General features: G+C 40.7%; 1 protein-coding gene across 2 annotated transcripts; it reads right to left on the bottom strand.

Annotated features, from left to right (window-relative positions):
- Positions 1–2,549: 2,549 nt before the first annotated feature.
- On the bottom strand, positions 2,550–11,655 carry LMO2 (LIM domain only 2). 2 transcript variants are annotated; one of them, XM_065403034.1, is made up of 4 exons: positions 11,294–11,655; positions 11,036–11,213; positions 6,434–6,649; positions 2,550–3,512 (listed from the first exon to the last, which is right to left on the bottom strand). In XM_065403034.1, exons 1-4 carry the CDS (start codon positions 11,298–11,300, stop codon positions 3,293–3,295), a joined length of 621 nt encoding a protein of 206 aa, XP_065259106.1. In that variant the 5' UTR covers positions 11,301–11,655; the 3' UTR covers positions 2,550–3,292. The 2 variants fall into 2 exon arrangements, with proteins under 2 accessions (XP_065259106.1, XP_065259107.1); XM_065403035.1 differs by having other exon boundaries at positions 11,410–11,655.
- Between the last annotated feature and the right edge of the window lie 5,427 nt (positions 11,656–17,082).

Raw genomic sequence — 17,082 nt, 5'->3', positions numbered from 1 at the left:
AAAAGCAACTGGAAGGAATGTGTACAATAAGGTTTCTTGTAGGGTCAGGTGGGGTGGAACATGCATTATCTTACATGTTACAGTTGCTTTTCAATTACCTCCTTTCCTCTCACACCTTCCCTCCCACAACACACACATGCATACTCCCTGCTCCAGGGTACGTAAGGACATATAGACATGGGAAAGTTTTACCAGTTATATTGGTATGGTTATACACATGCAGTTATACCACTATAAGCCCCTTATTCTGGTTTAAGAGAGTCTTTTTACAGTTTAGCTTAAACCCTTTCCCAGGTGACAAGCTAACCAAAAAACTGATCTTATATGAGAATAAATGTCCACAGAGGTGGGTAGGGAGGAAGGGTTGTGTTACATTAGTATAACTATATCTAAATAAATTCATATTTTAGGTTATACTGAAAAATCTTTCCCCTGTAAACAAGAAACTTTACAAAAGTCAGTAAGTGTTATTATCCCTGTTTTACAGATGGGAAGTTTAGGATGATGTAAATATTCTGCAGAATCTTTAAGTGACTTGCCAAAAGTCATACACGAAATCACTCTCAGAGGTGGAAACAGAATACAGATCTTCTGACTACCAGACCCTATTGTAAACACTAAAACCACATTATTTCTATAGAGTATTGAAATCATTATTCAACATCAATCTATTCAGTATCAATCTAGCTAGTAATAAAATTATTTATACTAGTATTTCAGACAAACATCTATATGAGATAGGATCTCTGAAATTAATCCTTTTTAAAGGATGTCCAATGTATGAGTCAAACTCACAAATTATACACCATTAAATGAGTAGGAAATAATTATCAAAGCTTTCACTTCTTTGAAGATAATTAATTATCTTGATGCTGCTTTCACCACACTGGTTTTATACTGATGTAACGCCATGAACTTCAGTGGAATTATTCATCCTGGATTTATATCATCCTAAATGAGATCTGAATCCAGTTCAATACCTCTTTTGTAGCAATACAGGGGAGCCAAAAACACAGTGCTTACTTCTGTTAAAATGAATCTAACTTTGTTACCTGTTTCTGCTAATGTAGTCATAACTGTCAACCAAGGTTCTTAAGCAGCAGCAATCTACAGCCTAATGAAAACACATGGCAACCAGTCAGGGGTCCTTCAGCCAGCAGGTGAGTCTGACACACCAAAGGTCCAGAATGCCTAGTGCTTACTGCTCTGTACTATCACGCAGAAGATGCTCTTTCCTATGTAGTCTTCTTTGCTATAGGTCACTGATCGGCGAATACAGCAGGGGACAGCCTTATCGTTTGTAGCTAGCATCCTTACATCTATCTTGCCGTGGACTAGTAGAAGATGATCATCTCACTGTTTGTGTAGAGATGCTGACCATAGGCGGTGCCAAGCACTCCCCAATGTATTAGGAAGCAGTGTCAGTAGGATGTGTGGACTCAAGGAGAAGAATACTAAGGCCTAGAATCTCAGCTTTGCTCGGTATTTGCTAGGTGCTGCTGAGGGTGTGAGGAGGTCACAGCTGTGGCTCCCTGTTCCGGAGGCTGGTTCTATGCCTGCCATGCCCTGAGCATAGTGTAAAGCAGTGTTAGGGCTGCTAAAAGTATATCAGCTGTTTATGGCCCCCAGGCCAATGCATTAACTGAGAATATTTGGACCACAGTAGCACTCTCTGGCCACACTGTCTCCCTTCTTCCATGTCCTCATTATGCTCCTTATTCTTGGGTCCCCAGTTCTGTGGCTACAGGGAGATCTGCTGCCTTGCTGCCCCTCAACACCAGTGGCTATATCAAAGAAGAGAATATAAATTGTAAAACTGTAAATGTAGGGGTCAGTGACAGCATGTGGTGAATGGTAATAGCTCTGCTGAAAACCATCAGACAGGCAGATGCACCATGCGCTGAGAGCCTTGGACTCACTTAGTTACACTCTAGTATTGCCTAGTGTGAATTTTCGCAACTACTTTCTACTAAATGGAATGTCAGACCTGTTCAGGTGTTTGTCATAAGCCTTAATACTGCTACAGTTAAAGTTACCTTTATGTCAAGAGACTATGGTTTTGCAGGAAGGGATTCTTTCTAAACATGGTGAATCCTGGGTGGCTGCAGATCTGTTGTATTAGGTTCAGGAATGACACATGTGCAGATGAGAAAATCAGGTCCAACCACATTCCTAGGAGATCCTTGTTCCTCATGGACTCTGTTGGGTTCAGACAGCTTCTGTCTTTGTTATGAAGCAGCCGAACAATGTTTTTCTTTGCTTGGCAGCCAGCTCCAGAACATCCACTGTCCCACATCACTGCTTACTTTCTCCCTCCTCAGGAAGAGCTACACAAAACTCGATCAAAGCAACCTGGGTTCTTATGTCACTGCCTTAGACTGGATCACATCCCTTTGGAATATGCCCTTGAGCAGATCTATAAGAATCAGCTGTGCACCAAATGTAGGCAAATGCAGCCATGGTGCAAATAAATGAAATAAATAATACTGATGCAAAAGCAAACTCACGTCCAAATGGTTGTACATTATCGAAAGAAATAACAACACGCAAACCTTTTGTTGTTTTTATTAAAGCATTCAAGTTCTTACTACACACAACAAATAGTTTATTGATATAATCTAAATTAATAAAATAGTTGAACAACTCTTTAGATTTATATTTGTATAGAAATGATCTGTGTAGCATCTGACCTTCAAACAGTGCTGCTTGAAAACAGCTATTCATGAGAATTTATTGAAAGAATTGTTTGGGGCTAGATGTTGCACTTTTCATTCTCAGGGGAGAGGGAGAGATTTCCATGCAAAAAAACCATTTACTCTCCTGCACAAAGCTTAAGGCTTTGGAGACTCTGACTGACTCTTCATCGCCAGTGTCCTTCCTTATGTCTATATTGGAAACTATTGTCTAAACAGAGTAACTAGAAAAGATGGGAAGAAAAATCAATTGCACAATCCTAGTCTGCGAGTGTCAAAGTCATAATGTCTCTTTACACAAGTCATTACTGCATTTCCAGTTATGAGAATCCATTATCACAATGTATTTGTTCCCCAACTCTTGCCTACATGGCTGATAATGTCAGTTATTGTCAATACGCCTTTGCTAATAGAAGTCAGTCTATTTGCTATTGCTTGTAGTTTAGAGTCTATGTAGCGCTGTCTGAAAAGGGCCTACACTGTGGTCTTTCCCCCCCAGTTTAGACAAAGCACATAGTTTGAGCGATTATCTCCTCATTGCAGCTATGCATTTGTGCCACCCATAAGATACCTCTTGATGACTATGAGGCATGTCCTGGCTATATCATCCCATTTATCTTAGTCCACTCATAGATGTCCTGCTCACATACTATGTCTGAGTTGATGAGGAGGTATCTGTCGCCGACACAAAAATGTTTCTGGCAAGCAGCACATTTGAAGCATTCCAGGTGGTATACTTTGTCCTTCACTCGCATAGTCATCTCATAGGCCCGGATTCGCTTGTCACAGGAAGCACAAAGGCCATCTTGGCCAAAGAGTCTAAAACAACAACAACAAAGAGTTATGCAGAGTTTCCTTGGAGAAGAGGGAGGTTAGGGGGAAAGAGAGAGAGAGAGAACTGAAACAAAAGAAGTGCACAACATTGGCTTTTTGCCACATTTAACATTGCATTGTAAGATACATAGAAGTTTAAACATTTGTTTGATGAAATCCAACAAGCAGGGACACTCAAAACTTTCCAGCATCAGTGGCATCCAGCAGTGGTGACCTGCCAAGAACCCAAGGGTGTCACCTATTTTTTAAATGAATATACCTGTTTGTTGTGATCAAAGTAAGAGCCTAATTCTGAAAAGGAAATGAGCAACTTCAATGAGATTTGAACCTCTCTAGATCAGACCATGAATTCAAACCACCCTAATACTTTCTTCCCACTCTTAATACTTGCTTTCACTTGTATCTTTCCTAATCAATCAATAGAAATTACCTGCTGATTGATAAATCTTGCCATTGCTCAGTTTTGTCACCACTATGCTGCAAGCTGTGTTTTAGGATTCTGCAGGGTATTTGGGATTCCTTTAAACTCAAATATCAGAGGGGTAGCCGTGTACAGACTAACAATGAGGAGTCCAGTGACCCCTGAAAGACTAACAGATTTATTTGGGCATAAGCTTTCATGGGTTTTTTACCCACAAAAGCTTATGCCCAAATAAATCTGTTAGTCTTTAAGGGGCCACCGGACTCCTCGTTTTTTTAAAACTCAAATGTTTCTCTACTCATAAAACCACTCCTGCTAGGTTTCAGGAGCTGGACTCTACGACCCTCTAGAAATCCATTTTAGTCCAAAGGATTTTATGATCTGGATTGCTCTTTAAGCCATATTAAGAAACCCTATTGAGACCATAATTATTGGGTTGTCTATTGAAAGGACCCTCTAATGCATGCACAACATGTTTATCCCTCTCACAAATGTACTACTTTCAGCTGGAACACTATGACCTATTCAGCTATTTGTCATAATGTAATGTCATCCTCTACTGTAGGCCGCAGCTTGCAGAGTTTAAAAACCCTATAATTAATACATAAACAGAAATGTATTATTTGTAATAAGAAAGGGAGAAATTCAGAAATATTATTTGTCTGAAATATTTGCTTGTGTGTTTAAGTTCTCTGATTTGCCACATTAATTTTAGAACTAGTGAGTCCATTTCCCATATTTTTACTGTGTTTATCACAGGCTGTGCCTGCTTCAAGTAACCTACTAGGTTTGAAAGTCAAAAAACCTATTAGACTCAGATCTCTGATGGAAAAAGAAATAATTTCTCTTGTCCACCAGGAGATGTCGCTGTTCACTTCTGCCTAATGAAAGTGATATTAATATTATATAAAGGTTGTGAAATGCTTCATTTCTGAAAACACGCAGTCTCATTGTACAGAAAACACATTAATTTTGTTCCCATAGCCTATTATTCTTCCATTAAAAAGTTAATAAATATTTGGCAAGCGCACATGGGACTGGATCAATGTTAGAATGTTTCATATAATGGAGATGTACAGTTTAAGCCACTATTGGGGCCCAACCTCCAGTCTCTAGCAAAACTCCCATTGGAAAAGCTATGGGATAAAATTACTAGGAACTCTACTATCTCCTCCTCCCAATTACCTACACTCTTAAAGGGAGTTTTGTGTAAGGAATATCAGGTTCAATATAAAACTAGACCCTAAAAAGTTTGGTGGGGGGAGAAATGTGGAGTTCCTACTTATTCCATTCCCCTAGCTCCTAGAGCACAAAGGATACATTATAACAAATGATGTAGAAGGAGCAATACACTTTAATTGTAATCAAGAACACACAGGTTCTTTGTTATCCAGTTATTCGGAAATAATATATTAAACTTTACTCATCTGATTTGTCAAAGTTTATAAGTAGAAAGATGGGCAAGGATCTACTAATGCAAAATCTGTAACAGGTGCTCTTATAGGATCAGACTCAGGAAGACACTAAAGCAAATGCTTAAGTCCATTCTATTCAGGACAATGCTTAGGCATGTGCTTAACTTTATGCACATGCTTAAATTACATTGATTTCAAGTTCTCCTGAACTGGGCCATCATTATTATAATAAATGTAAACAGCATAGTGCAGGGCCGTAGCAACAAAGAACATGGCCCCCTCCGAACGGTGGCCCCCTCCGAACATATGTCCGGGCGGGGCCCCTTACAATGCAGAAACTGGAATGCGGTATTTATTTTGCCACTTTTAGGGGCCCTCTTCCTTGCGGGGCCCCCTCTGGTCGGAGGGTACCGAGGGCGCTCGCTACGCCTCTGGCACAGTGCCTTTCAGCCTGAAGGGTCCTAGAGAACTTTTAAAACTGATACTCAAATCACAGTTATTGCACAGCAAAACACCCCTCTTCCCCCACATAGAGAGTAGCAAAGCAAAACATCTCTTTTCCAAGCGGTATTATTATACTGTGGGAGAGGGAATTTGGCTAGGCACCAGGATACCTTATTCTTACAAAAGTGGCAGAAGATCTTTCATATGCACTCATCCTTTAGGCCTCAGTTACTATATACACTGCATCAGAAAGGCAACACCTGCAGAAGTACAACTCCTCTAAAACCATGCTGGGGCATTGGCTCATTACTGACTCAGAGGGAAGAGTAACACTCACTGACTCTTCCGCACCTACTCGAGGTGTCCCCATGCAAGTGCTAACACAACTCAGCTCTGCTTAGCTTCCCAGATCAGGAAGCACCACTTAGCAAAAGGTGTTGCAACCACTGTAACTACCCTCAGCATTTATATTTTAGGAATAAATTATTCAGTATAATCTCTTCATGGATTCTTGCGCTGCAACATCATTAGGGATCCTAGCTTCATTATAAATACCTAAATAAACCTGAAATTACAGAAAGAAAGCAAGTTAGGATAGGCTAGTATAGGGTAGGAAGGCTCTGTACCTGAGATAGTCTCTCCTGCAGAGTTTCCTGCCCAGTTTATAGTACAATCGTCTCCCCACCTCTCCAAGCCTGCATCCACACAGGTCACAGCTGAGGCAGTCCTCGTGCCAATACTGATCGATGGCTTTCAGGAAATAACGGTCCCCAATATTCTGCTGGCAACCTCCACATGTCAGCAGTGAAGGGGGAATTTGAAGCACTTCATCCACTGGCTCCCTGAGAGAATGAAACAATTGTTGGAGAAGGGAAAGCCCTTTAAACTCAACCAAACAAGCAAAAAATCAAACCAGTCGCCTAATTAGAACAGGAATTATGGCCAGATTAGTCTCCCATTGAAGTCAGTGCCAGCCCCCTTCACCTCCTTGTTATCAATGGGAGCAGGAGTAGGCTTTTTTCATTTGTTTTACAAACAGAACAGCCTAATATTTAGGAAATCACCAAAGGTGGCAAAAACATTGTTAATTCTTTGTTTCTTCTTGTGCAAAGACTAAGGTGCAAACATGACAATTTGTACAACACCTCTAGCTGTTCATTGCAGTAAACACATTTAACATATTGTAAATGAATTGTCTGTAGATGTATACCACTGCCCTCTACTGAAGAGAATAAAAATGTCCAACTATGAGTCATAGTCACCACACTGCTATAAAATAAACAAGATTGTCCTTTAACACAGGAGGTAAGGGACAGTGATTTTGGAGGAAGAGAGTCTGGATTCACTGTCTCAGTGAAGTTCTGATTGTGCTTCTGCATATGCTGATGACAACTTAGAGACAACCATTAAGTCCTGGGATTTTTTATAATCATTTTGGTATTTTAAAGTAGTTCCCTTTTATCCATAGCAAAATGTAGCAATGCCTTCCCTACCATGAAAGGGACATCTTACATGGTGTTTTTCAATAAGATTACTATGTTTAGCAGTAAGCATTTAAAAGGGACACCCATCAAACAGTATAAACCCCAAGATCTATCTATAGATTGTTGAGGACCATGAACAGTATTGTAAAACAATTGCACTCTTAAAAAAAATACACACTCATTCTGTGGGCTTGAACCTGCAGTCCTCATTCTGCAGAGTTGCTGCAATCAATGGGAATTCTGCCTTAAAAAGGGCTGCAGGATTAGAAGATGTATACTAAGAGTCCTCCAGGGTTGTTGCATGGAATTAAACTTTCCTTTGAGGAAGGTACATTTGAAGGCTAAGCCTAAAGATGGCATCTGTTTGAATAACATTAAAAATGAATAAATACAACAGGCAAGACTCTGGCCCCATGGAAGTTTTGCTCTTGACTTCAGTGGTGCCAGAATTTCACCCAACCTTACTACAATACTTTTTTCCTCCTGGTTAATGCAACCAAGAGTTTGACTCTGATCTCACCTTCACTGGTTTTACACCAGTATAACTGCACTGACTTCAAGGAGTTACTCCTGATTTATACACATGTGGATGAGAGGAGACTCAGGTCCCAAAACTGTATTGTGGTAGTACCTTAAGGGGGGTTTTTGAAGCAAATATTCATCCACAGTATTTTGTTCCTATACCAGTCTGACACCTCATCATTTTTAAACAAGAACAAGAAGGAATGGATCTACTAATACAGGGGATGAAGCCATAATTTTCTGCAAATACACTTTAAGAAAGTCTCACTGTTGCCTGTTTGCACCACTTCGCAAGTTCTGCCAGAAACACTACTGGCAAAAAATTAAAAGAATTGCCTATGGGCTTAATCCTGCAAGGTGCTGAGTACCCTAGCCTTGATCCAGCAAAGCATGTAGGGCCTTATACAATGCTCATTGAAGTCAGTGGAAATAGGACTCCACTGGATTAGACCCTTAAGCACATGCTTAACTTTAAGCATGTGACCAGTCACATTGAATTCAACTACTCAGATGCACATGCTTAAGTGCGTTCCTGAATCAGAGCCAGAGCCCTCAATACCTGGCAGAATCTAGTCCAATATTCTTAAGTACCTTATTCAGTTATTGATATCACAATCTGTGGACAATTTGCTTTTATTACATACTGCAACTTCACTGCTGAGGACAGAATGTAACTACACTGCCAGAAAGAAATCTGGCTGTTTAGCATTTCCAACAGGCCAGGGAAACTAACATTTTTCTACCACCTTCACTTACTGAAAAAAAACAGTTTCCTAGTCAAAAATGACTTTCTTCAGTGTCTGAAAAACATACAGTGCTCCAGAACTTCCATCCTAAAGACTGCAGTCCTTACTTAGGCAAAACTCCCTCTGACTTCAGAATTCAGTCATAAGATAGCATCTGCTCTTATGCACTTCCATTTTCACTCTTCACAGTTTATATAGCTGTGTCCTAACATTCTTATGACTTGCAGTCCACACCTGCCAGCCCAGTATTGCCAGTAAAGTCAATGGGAGTTTCTACATGCAAAGGATCAGACCCTAGAATTTCAAAGCATATAGAGGCAATGCCTTACAATTGCGTCATAAGTCAGAACGTCGCAACTCGGAACCGCAATCTACTCTATTGCGGGACTGAGCATCGTAAACTTGAAACCTATAGTCATAAGTCGAATCAGGGTATCAATGTAGAACCACCATAAATTCAGTTCGTTGTAACTCGAACATCATAAAGTCGAGGACTGCCTGTACCTCTGTGCCCTGTGCTTTTCATGCAGTGCTACTCATAGTACCATCCAATCACATATATAACTATAAAGGAATGCATGATGTTTCTGTGAGCCTGGCTTGAAAACATCAATGCACTAAATAACACACATAAGCCAAATAATATAAACAGGGCATTATACCCACAGAACAAAGCACTGTGTTTATCTGCAGTAAATCCTACAGGTCCACAAGAATATTTTAGGGATATGAGGAGATAAGGAAGCAGCTTTTCCACAATAAATGCAGCCCTTCTTTTGGGAGTTCAGATGTACACATACGTGCACCAATATCAGGAACCATGAGTTTGTTATTTCAAAGCCCAAGTCAGGTACTACAGTCTTACACTTTGGCAGATGATCTCTTGAGCTGCTTTCCAGCCCTGAGTCTATGTTTATTTTTAATAGAATTTCTGTTTCATGCATTAGCTTTTCTATGTGCTTGGATTTCATACCAAGCAGTTATTCACTAGAACATAAAGTAGGTAAATAAATAAATATTGCTACTACTTTGTAGTTGAAACCTTTAAAAAAGTACCTAGAAGGTTAAATTACAATTCCTTAAAAATCAATGGGAAATGAGAAAAATGGTAACAAATGCAAAATGTCTGATATGACATATTAACTGCCTTGGAGCATGTGTGAGTTATATTTTACACACATTAGATTAGGGCTTCAGAAGACAACATTCTTAATGACTTACAGGAAACAAAGCCCAAATTAATTAAATTTATAGGGGGAAATAATATTTTAAGTTTTACGTTGAAAACCAGGACTTTACAAGAGTTTTTTCTCTCTGTAATATCATGGTGCCCCTAAGACACAGACAAGTGCAATGCGCTTAATCCTGCTCTTGAGCTGTACAGCCCTGGAATTCAGTGGAATGACACCACACATTGTGGAGCTGAATTAACACTCCTCTTGCAATTAAGTGCCTGCATGTGCTTGGTGTCCGAATGGATGGCTCCAGGAAATCTACTGAAAGAGCCAGATCATAATGCTACAGTCAGGTACTGAATTTATGTAACCTCTTCCACAAAGGTGGCAAATGAGAACAAATGTCTCCTCCCACACCCTCTGTGTATCAATTCTTTATATATTTGTGGTCCATGTATGGAACCCCTCCCTCCCCCACACCACCATTATAATCTTTTGAAAGTTTCAAACTGACTTGTAGTATGAAAATGTGGAAGTTGTACACCATCAGATAACAGCTCTGACCTTTCAGTCTAGTCAGCTACTTCGGCAGATTAAACATGGAGCAGAGACTGAAAACAAGTTAAGCTTTGGAAAGTATTATGCACCCGGTATCTCTGAATTACTCTCATCAGCATCACTGAATCTCAAGAAGTGGGGAGGGGGGAATGTACTGATCTTAAGGGTTGTTAGATTTTTTCAAACAGGAGGTTTATTTTGGCAGGTATTTCACAAAACCTGAGAAATCTGATGAATCTATAATTTGGTTTCAACTCAAAATGGGGAACTGGATGTCTCTGGGCTGGTGCTGCCATCCACATGATTAGCACACTGATATCCACAGAGGTTGCCTAGTCCAGCACCAGCTCAAAGAAATCTGCCAAACCTCCCCATTACAGGCACCAAAGTGACACACTACCAAATCCACCCAGGTTGTAATATATTACAATGGCAGCAGGGTTTGGAAGGGGTGGTGGTGGTGGTGCTCGGGACTTTGTTGCATGCAGGGATATTATTTTGAAGGTAAAAGCAGCCCTAGTATATTTCTGAACCACCTTCTACCAGAAAGAGATCTCCAAAGCATCTCCCTAGAACTGGTGCTTACACAAAATAAACAATAAATAAATAATAATAATCAATAACAACAACAGTAATAAAGGACTCTTGAAGCTCATAAAGTCCTTTTCAAGCCCATTTGTTGGAGAAGCTCAATATCCATCAAAAGGCAGAGGGGGGTTAGGAAAGAAAAAAAGGCCACTTACTCGGAAGGATCGAGGCTTTTCCTCTCGATGGCTGATGACATTGGCAGGGCTTGTTCCTTTGTAGTGTGTCTCTGGTAGGATCTGCCCCCTCTGCCCCGACAAAGGCTGTCTGCTCCTGATGCCTTTTCACCAGCTGAGTTTCCCCTCCACCCCCCAATGACATTCACAGGATTTCCTCCTGCAACACCAAAGAGAGAAAGAAATATGGGTTGCTGCTGCTGGGTTATGTCTCCGCAAGGCTGACCCTTAGGATCTAACCTCCCATCCTTGCAATGCTCCTCCTGTTTGCTGCGTGGCTGGGCAGCCCCAGCTGCTGCTGCTGCTGTTCAGATCACTGATGGAAACAGACTGTCTCAGCTGTCACTGCTGCTTACCCTGGAGTCCCCTTTGCTTTGCTTATGCTTTCTGCCTGGACAGCTCTGTACATGCTCTAGACTGAGATAGGTGCATATGCCGCAGATGCAGAGATCAGCATCATCCTTATTATTATTTAGCTCAGCCCCGAGTCTCTGGTTTCATTTCCTTTTTCCTGATCACGATTCAAATACAATAGAAGGAAATCACACTTAAAGAGACAGCTGCCCATTTCTTAACTGGACTCCGGGGGATTTAGCAACACAAACAGCAGCATCACGACCGAGTTGGCTTCTTAAAGGGCCAGTAGCACCCTTGCCACAGAGTCCGTGCTGGGGAGCTGACTTCGCATTTTTACAACCCTGTGCAATTTAAGATTACGATACAGTTTTGCAGCGAGCGAACAAACAGATATGCAGCCTGAAAACGATCTTCTAGGCGTGTATCAAGTACCTAGTACTATTTTTACTGGCATCTTTAATCACATATATTACCAAAAGCACTCTAAGGTAATGGTATCTCTCTCTCTCGCTGTGTGTGTGTTCAGTGCTTTGAGGTCCAAAAATAAAAAGCATTATGTAAGAACTAAATATTACTATTATTATCTACCTAGCTATGAGCCAACTAGGTCCAACTAAGCTATGACTCTGCCTCTTTTATTCTATGGTTTGATAGTCATCAGGTATCAGCACAATTGATCCTCACCTAGTTCATGATGGGTAATATAGCAAATTTATACCTTATTGCTGTTTGCTGCTAATTAGCTAGAAAAGCTCTGGAGTGGGAAGTTATTGATCTGTAATTAATCACGTAAACACTAGAGATGGGAACCTATGTGACCATTTCAGCTATCTCCCCACCCCTTGGCAGTCTTCAGCCCTTACTCTCCCTCAAGGCAGGAGGGTTCTCTGCAGTGCATCCTGGAGCGGAGTGATTTACACCAGCAAAATTAAACCTACTACTGCAATTACAGCATTTTGCCTTCCTCTGAAGCATTAGGTACTGGCCACTGCTGGAGGCAGGGCCCTGGATTAGATGGACCATCTGCTTCAGTAATTGCGATGTAAAAGATCAGAAATAAAGTCTGAGTGAAGAATGAGAGAAATAGTTCACTTATATATTGAATCCCATTCAGGAATATATTTGGTCTATTTTTATTACCCCAGTCTCATTTTATTAACCCCTTGATCCAGTTCTTTGGTCACTGGGGCAATAACACCAGAGAAACATTAAGGGTCTGATCCAAAACCCAGTGAAGTCAGCTGAAAGACTCCTATGGACTTCAAGGGGGGGCTGGATCAGACCCTAACAAATCTCTGAAGCCATCTTTGTTTATTAGGAAACACCCATCCATTTTATTTAAATATACTGTGTCCAATATACTTTAAAGTTACAGTATGATAGTCACATTCATAATCCAACATTTTTTACTAAAGGAAAAAGCACTTAGTCTTCATCGGCAGGATGGAATGGTGATATAAATATTTCATGTCAGACATATTAACTATGATCAGGAGCAAAAAGTAAATCTTCCAGAAAGAGAGAATAATTAAACTACCAAAAGACAGAATATTAAACTGCTGGGGCCTTTATTAAGATGGCTTGAAGGATTAATAACTGAATTTTAAGGGGGACCAAGAATAAATGTAAGGACTTCAAACACTTTTTTTTTTAAATTAAAGGGACCAAGGGTTCAATCCTACCAGGAATGGAGCACTGCTATGAGGCCACTGACTGGCCTCCAGTCAGACCACCTCAGTCCAGGCCTGGAGCTGGCTACTAAACAGAGAAGGCTCAATGAAGTTAATGAGCCACCCAACCTGCTTAAAGTGAAGCATGTGCTTAGAGGCTTGGCTGGACTGGGCAAGAGTGCTCAGCACCCTGCAGGATCAAACTGAAAGAAATGTAACATTTTACAATAAATATATTGATCCAAATTCTGCCCTCAGTTAACTCTGTGCAATTACTAGATCCTTAATAAAATGCCAGAGTCAGTGGGGTTGCACAGCAGTAACTGAGCGTGGAATTTAGCCCGCTGTATCTTCTTATTCTCTACATATAGTGCATTTGCACCTGCCTGCATCTTGCATTTGATCCTCTATGTCCAGCAGTAGGTTATATAACTTTGTAGCTTAATTTTTTTTTTAATAAAGCATGGATTGGTTGTGAAAATAATCTTATCACTGCATGTGTGAAGTCAAATGTTCTAGATGGGATTGCTCTCAAGGACAGTCAATATTCAAAGTTCTAGCTCCAAAAAAAAAAAATTTCCGTTTTTTTTTTTAAATAAAATTTATTTATTTAAAAAACCCAAAACAGTGCACACATTTACAGGAAGAGCCTATTGGACACAGTCCCGCCAAAGAGAAAATCACTCAATGCAAACCTAACAATGGGTAGACAACTTTTGAAAGAAACATTTTGGGTTCAATCCTGCCAGGAATGGAGCACTGCTGTGAGGCCACTGACCTCAGTCAACCACCTCAAGCCAGGCCTGAAGCTGGCTTCCAAGTAGAGAAGGCTCATCGAAGTAAATTAGACACCTAATGTGCTTAAAGTTAAGCATGTGCTTAAGGGTTTTGCTGGATTAGGCAAGAATACTCAGCATCCTGCAGGATCAAACCCTTAACCAATAAGAACCTCTCCCGTCTGGAAATGGCTGAACAAGGTTCAAAGCATCTGGCTAAGAAGCTGAAGCAGGCTGTATATGCATTTCAGGTACAGGGTTTGACTCAGGCTTTCAGATCCTGGGCAATATGCCTAAAGAAGGTGATATGCTCAGTTGCTTAAGTAGACAGCCTGTGAAAGTGCTGATGGTGCTACATGATTCTTACAGATACCACCTATCTGCAAGTCTAAAGAAAAGCATGATGACCACCAGAAGAAGCAGCTCTCTCAAACTCCCTATTCTCCATGGAGATAAGATGCCAGCAGGCGGCAGGGTGGAGAGAACTGCATATAGAGGAAAAAGCAGATCACTTTGCTGGTGTGTAAGATAACAAATGTTTGTTTCACTGTGCTTAGTGAGAGAGTGCTGCTTGAACTCAACCTAGTTAAACAAACAGTAATCAGGAAATACTGCATGAGTATTAAAGTTGTCATGGTACCTTAAATAGGCTGCACTACAAAGACACAAGGTAACATTAGGCTCCATATGACAGGTGCAATTTCCAAAACCAAAAGAAGGTCACTTTGCAGGCAGCACAGTGGCTGAAGACAAACTGTCAGGAAGAAGTAGTCTGCATTGATGGGCATGCACCAGACTGCAGGATTTGTCTGAGTGGAATTTCCATAAACCGTGCTTAATTTGTGCCAGGGCTTGCCAGGGTTGAGCCCAGCACCTCTAGGCTTGGCAGTTCATAGCCCTGGCACCTCTGGGCTTGCCGCATCAGTTATGAAAGTAAAAATATTGCTTGAGTCCCGGCACCTCTTTCATTACAAATTAAGCACTGCCCATAAGCATCTAAAATAAGTGCCTTTCCCTAAATTTTCAGTGGCTGGATTCAACACCAAGTTCTAAAGAATTAACAGACTGAAAGCTGAGTAAGGAAGTGTTCACCATCCTAATTAAGAACTGGTTTTCTAGCAGCTCTATTAGGGTGAGGAAAATGCACATAGCAAAGTAATGGATTTCGTGAGACAACTCAATTTTTCCTTACCAGGTTTGTAGACGATAGATACTGATTCTGATGAGAAGGACAGTATTCTAGTGGGCAGAGCAAGAGACTGGGAATCAAGATGGGCTTTCCCCCCACACTATCTGGGCAAGTCGTTTAACTAATTGTGCCTCAGTTTCCCCATCTGTAAAATGCTTATCTCCCTCAATGGAGTGCAAGCTTAATTAATTCATTTTTATCTCCTTATGAGGAATGCTACAAAAGTACAGAGTGCTATTAATTGCTAGAAACTGCAGTGCCTATGTTTCCTGCATGGGGACTAAAAGGCAAGTATTATTTGTAGTGTAATCTTTTCTTGTCATTGTACCTTTCTCCAGGATGCCATGTTTTCCAGTGGTGTTTAACACAGCTTTTCATAATCATTGACCGCTTGGAAATCATGAGCAATGAGTGTTGGTTTCAATTAACTTTCATTAAGATGGATGATCCTGTATACTTGCTCTTGAACCAAGGCCTAGATCAAATCCAATGTTGCTGACTGTATTTATCATGCAGAACATGTGCACTAAAGGGCTGTGAATAAATTGGCTGACTACATCAGCATATTTCTCAATGAGAGCATTTTATATAATGTTTCATTGCTCCTATGAAACAGTGTCATCCAAGCAAAGAGCTAAATTTGTGCATTTCCAAAGAACTGCACCCCCTGTTGGAATCTGGGGAGCCATCGTTATCCTTGCTTTTGATCTCAACTTATGCGAGGTACCAAGACTCCCTCTTGTACTAACAGAGCTCAGCCCAGCCAGACCTTAGCATTATTTTAAGGCTGACTGTATCTGAGCATTTCCCATAGATTGCATTGATAATGTGGAACCATTTCAGATCACACCAGTTTATAGACGCAAAGGCCGAGAACTAACTTTATTTCTTTCAACTATAATGGATGAAAATCATTTTGCTTTTTACCTTAAAGTGCAGTTAATGAACCATTGATGCAAGAATAGAATCTCATTGACTGTGTGGTGGGTTAGTTGCTAGCCCTCCGGCTATTAGGCCAGAAAGGTTTAGAATCAAAACCATGTCTAGTGGTTAGAGCAAGATTGCCAAAGTTGTATACATACTTGCGTACAATTACACCATTAGGATGTACACAATTAGATCAGGGGTTTGGCTGTCAGGACTCCGGGCTTCTATTCTTGATTCTGCCACTGTTTCACAATGTGACCATGGGCAAATCACTTCACCTTTTGTGCCTCGGTTTCCCCATCTGCAAAATGGGGGAATCAGGGCTCGTATACGTGGTGAGTTACTGAGTAGCAATCCAGGATCTAAATCTACCACACACCAGCTTGCTACACAGTAATTCACTGTATGGACATTACTACCACCCACTGAAAGTTCCGGACTGCAGTTTAGCATGTGTGGAAAGCTTGTGCACTGTAGGTTTACACCCTGGCTTGCTGTGCAGTAATTCGCCGTGTAGAGAACTCCTTAGCTGTATCTACTTCACGTGAGCTGTGTGATAATGATTGTACAGTCCTTGGAGTTGCTTGGATGAAGGTCCTATAAAAGTGTAAAGCTGCCACTACAGTGCAAGCTGCACTGTGAGAAGTGCAGGCCTTCTGCTAAGAGATGTAACTGAGGTACTTTGTGTCCACCTGTGGTGTCAATTACAGAACTCAGTTTACTTTATGAAAACTATATGTGACCTACTGCTGAGCACATATTGGCTACTCTATTACAGTACTATCCTGTTACATTGCAAAGTGCTGCTTTGAGATAACTCAAATGTGAAAGGCAACATACAAAAACATATTCTTTTCCTTTTTCATTTACTACTTTTTCAAGGATCTGGAAAGCTCTTTTATCCAATAACTTTGTCAATGCGCACTGCATCATTCTAAGTGCTGTTTCTTTTATATGCAGGACGCTACACCTTTAAAAAGAGCTAGCTGCTATCATCCTTTTTAAGTTTTCTAGGGACGGAGATGGTGATAGGATGTTAGGGAGGTTTCTCTGAGTGAGGAGAGCAGGATCTAGCCCTAATTGCTTTTGAAACTCTTGGTAAATCATGTA

Source organism: Emys orbicularis, chromosome 4, assembly GCF_028017835.1.
Source record: "Emys orbicularis isolate rEmyOrb1 chromosome 4, rEmyOrb1.hap1, whole genome shotgun sequence".
NCBI classification, from domain to species: Eukaryota; Metazoa; Chordata; order Testudines; family Emydidae; genus Emys; species Emys orbicularis.
Note: the sequence above shows the minus strand (reverse complement) of the source record. Positions and strands in the feature narration are given on the sequence as shown.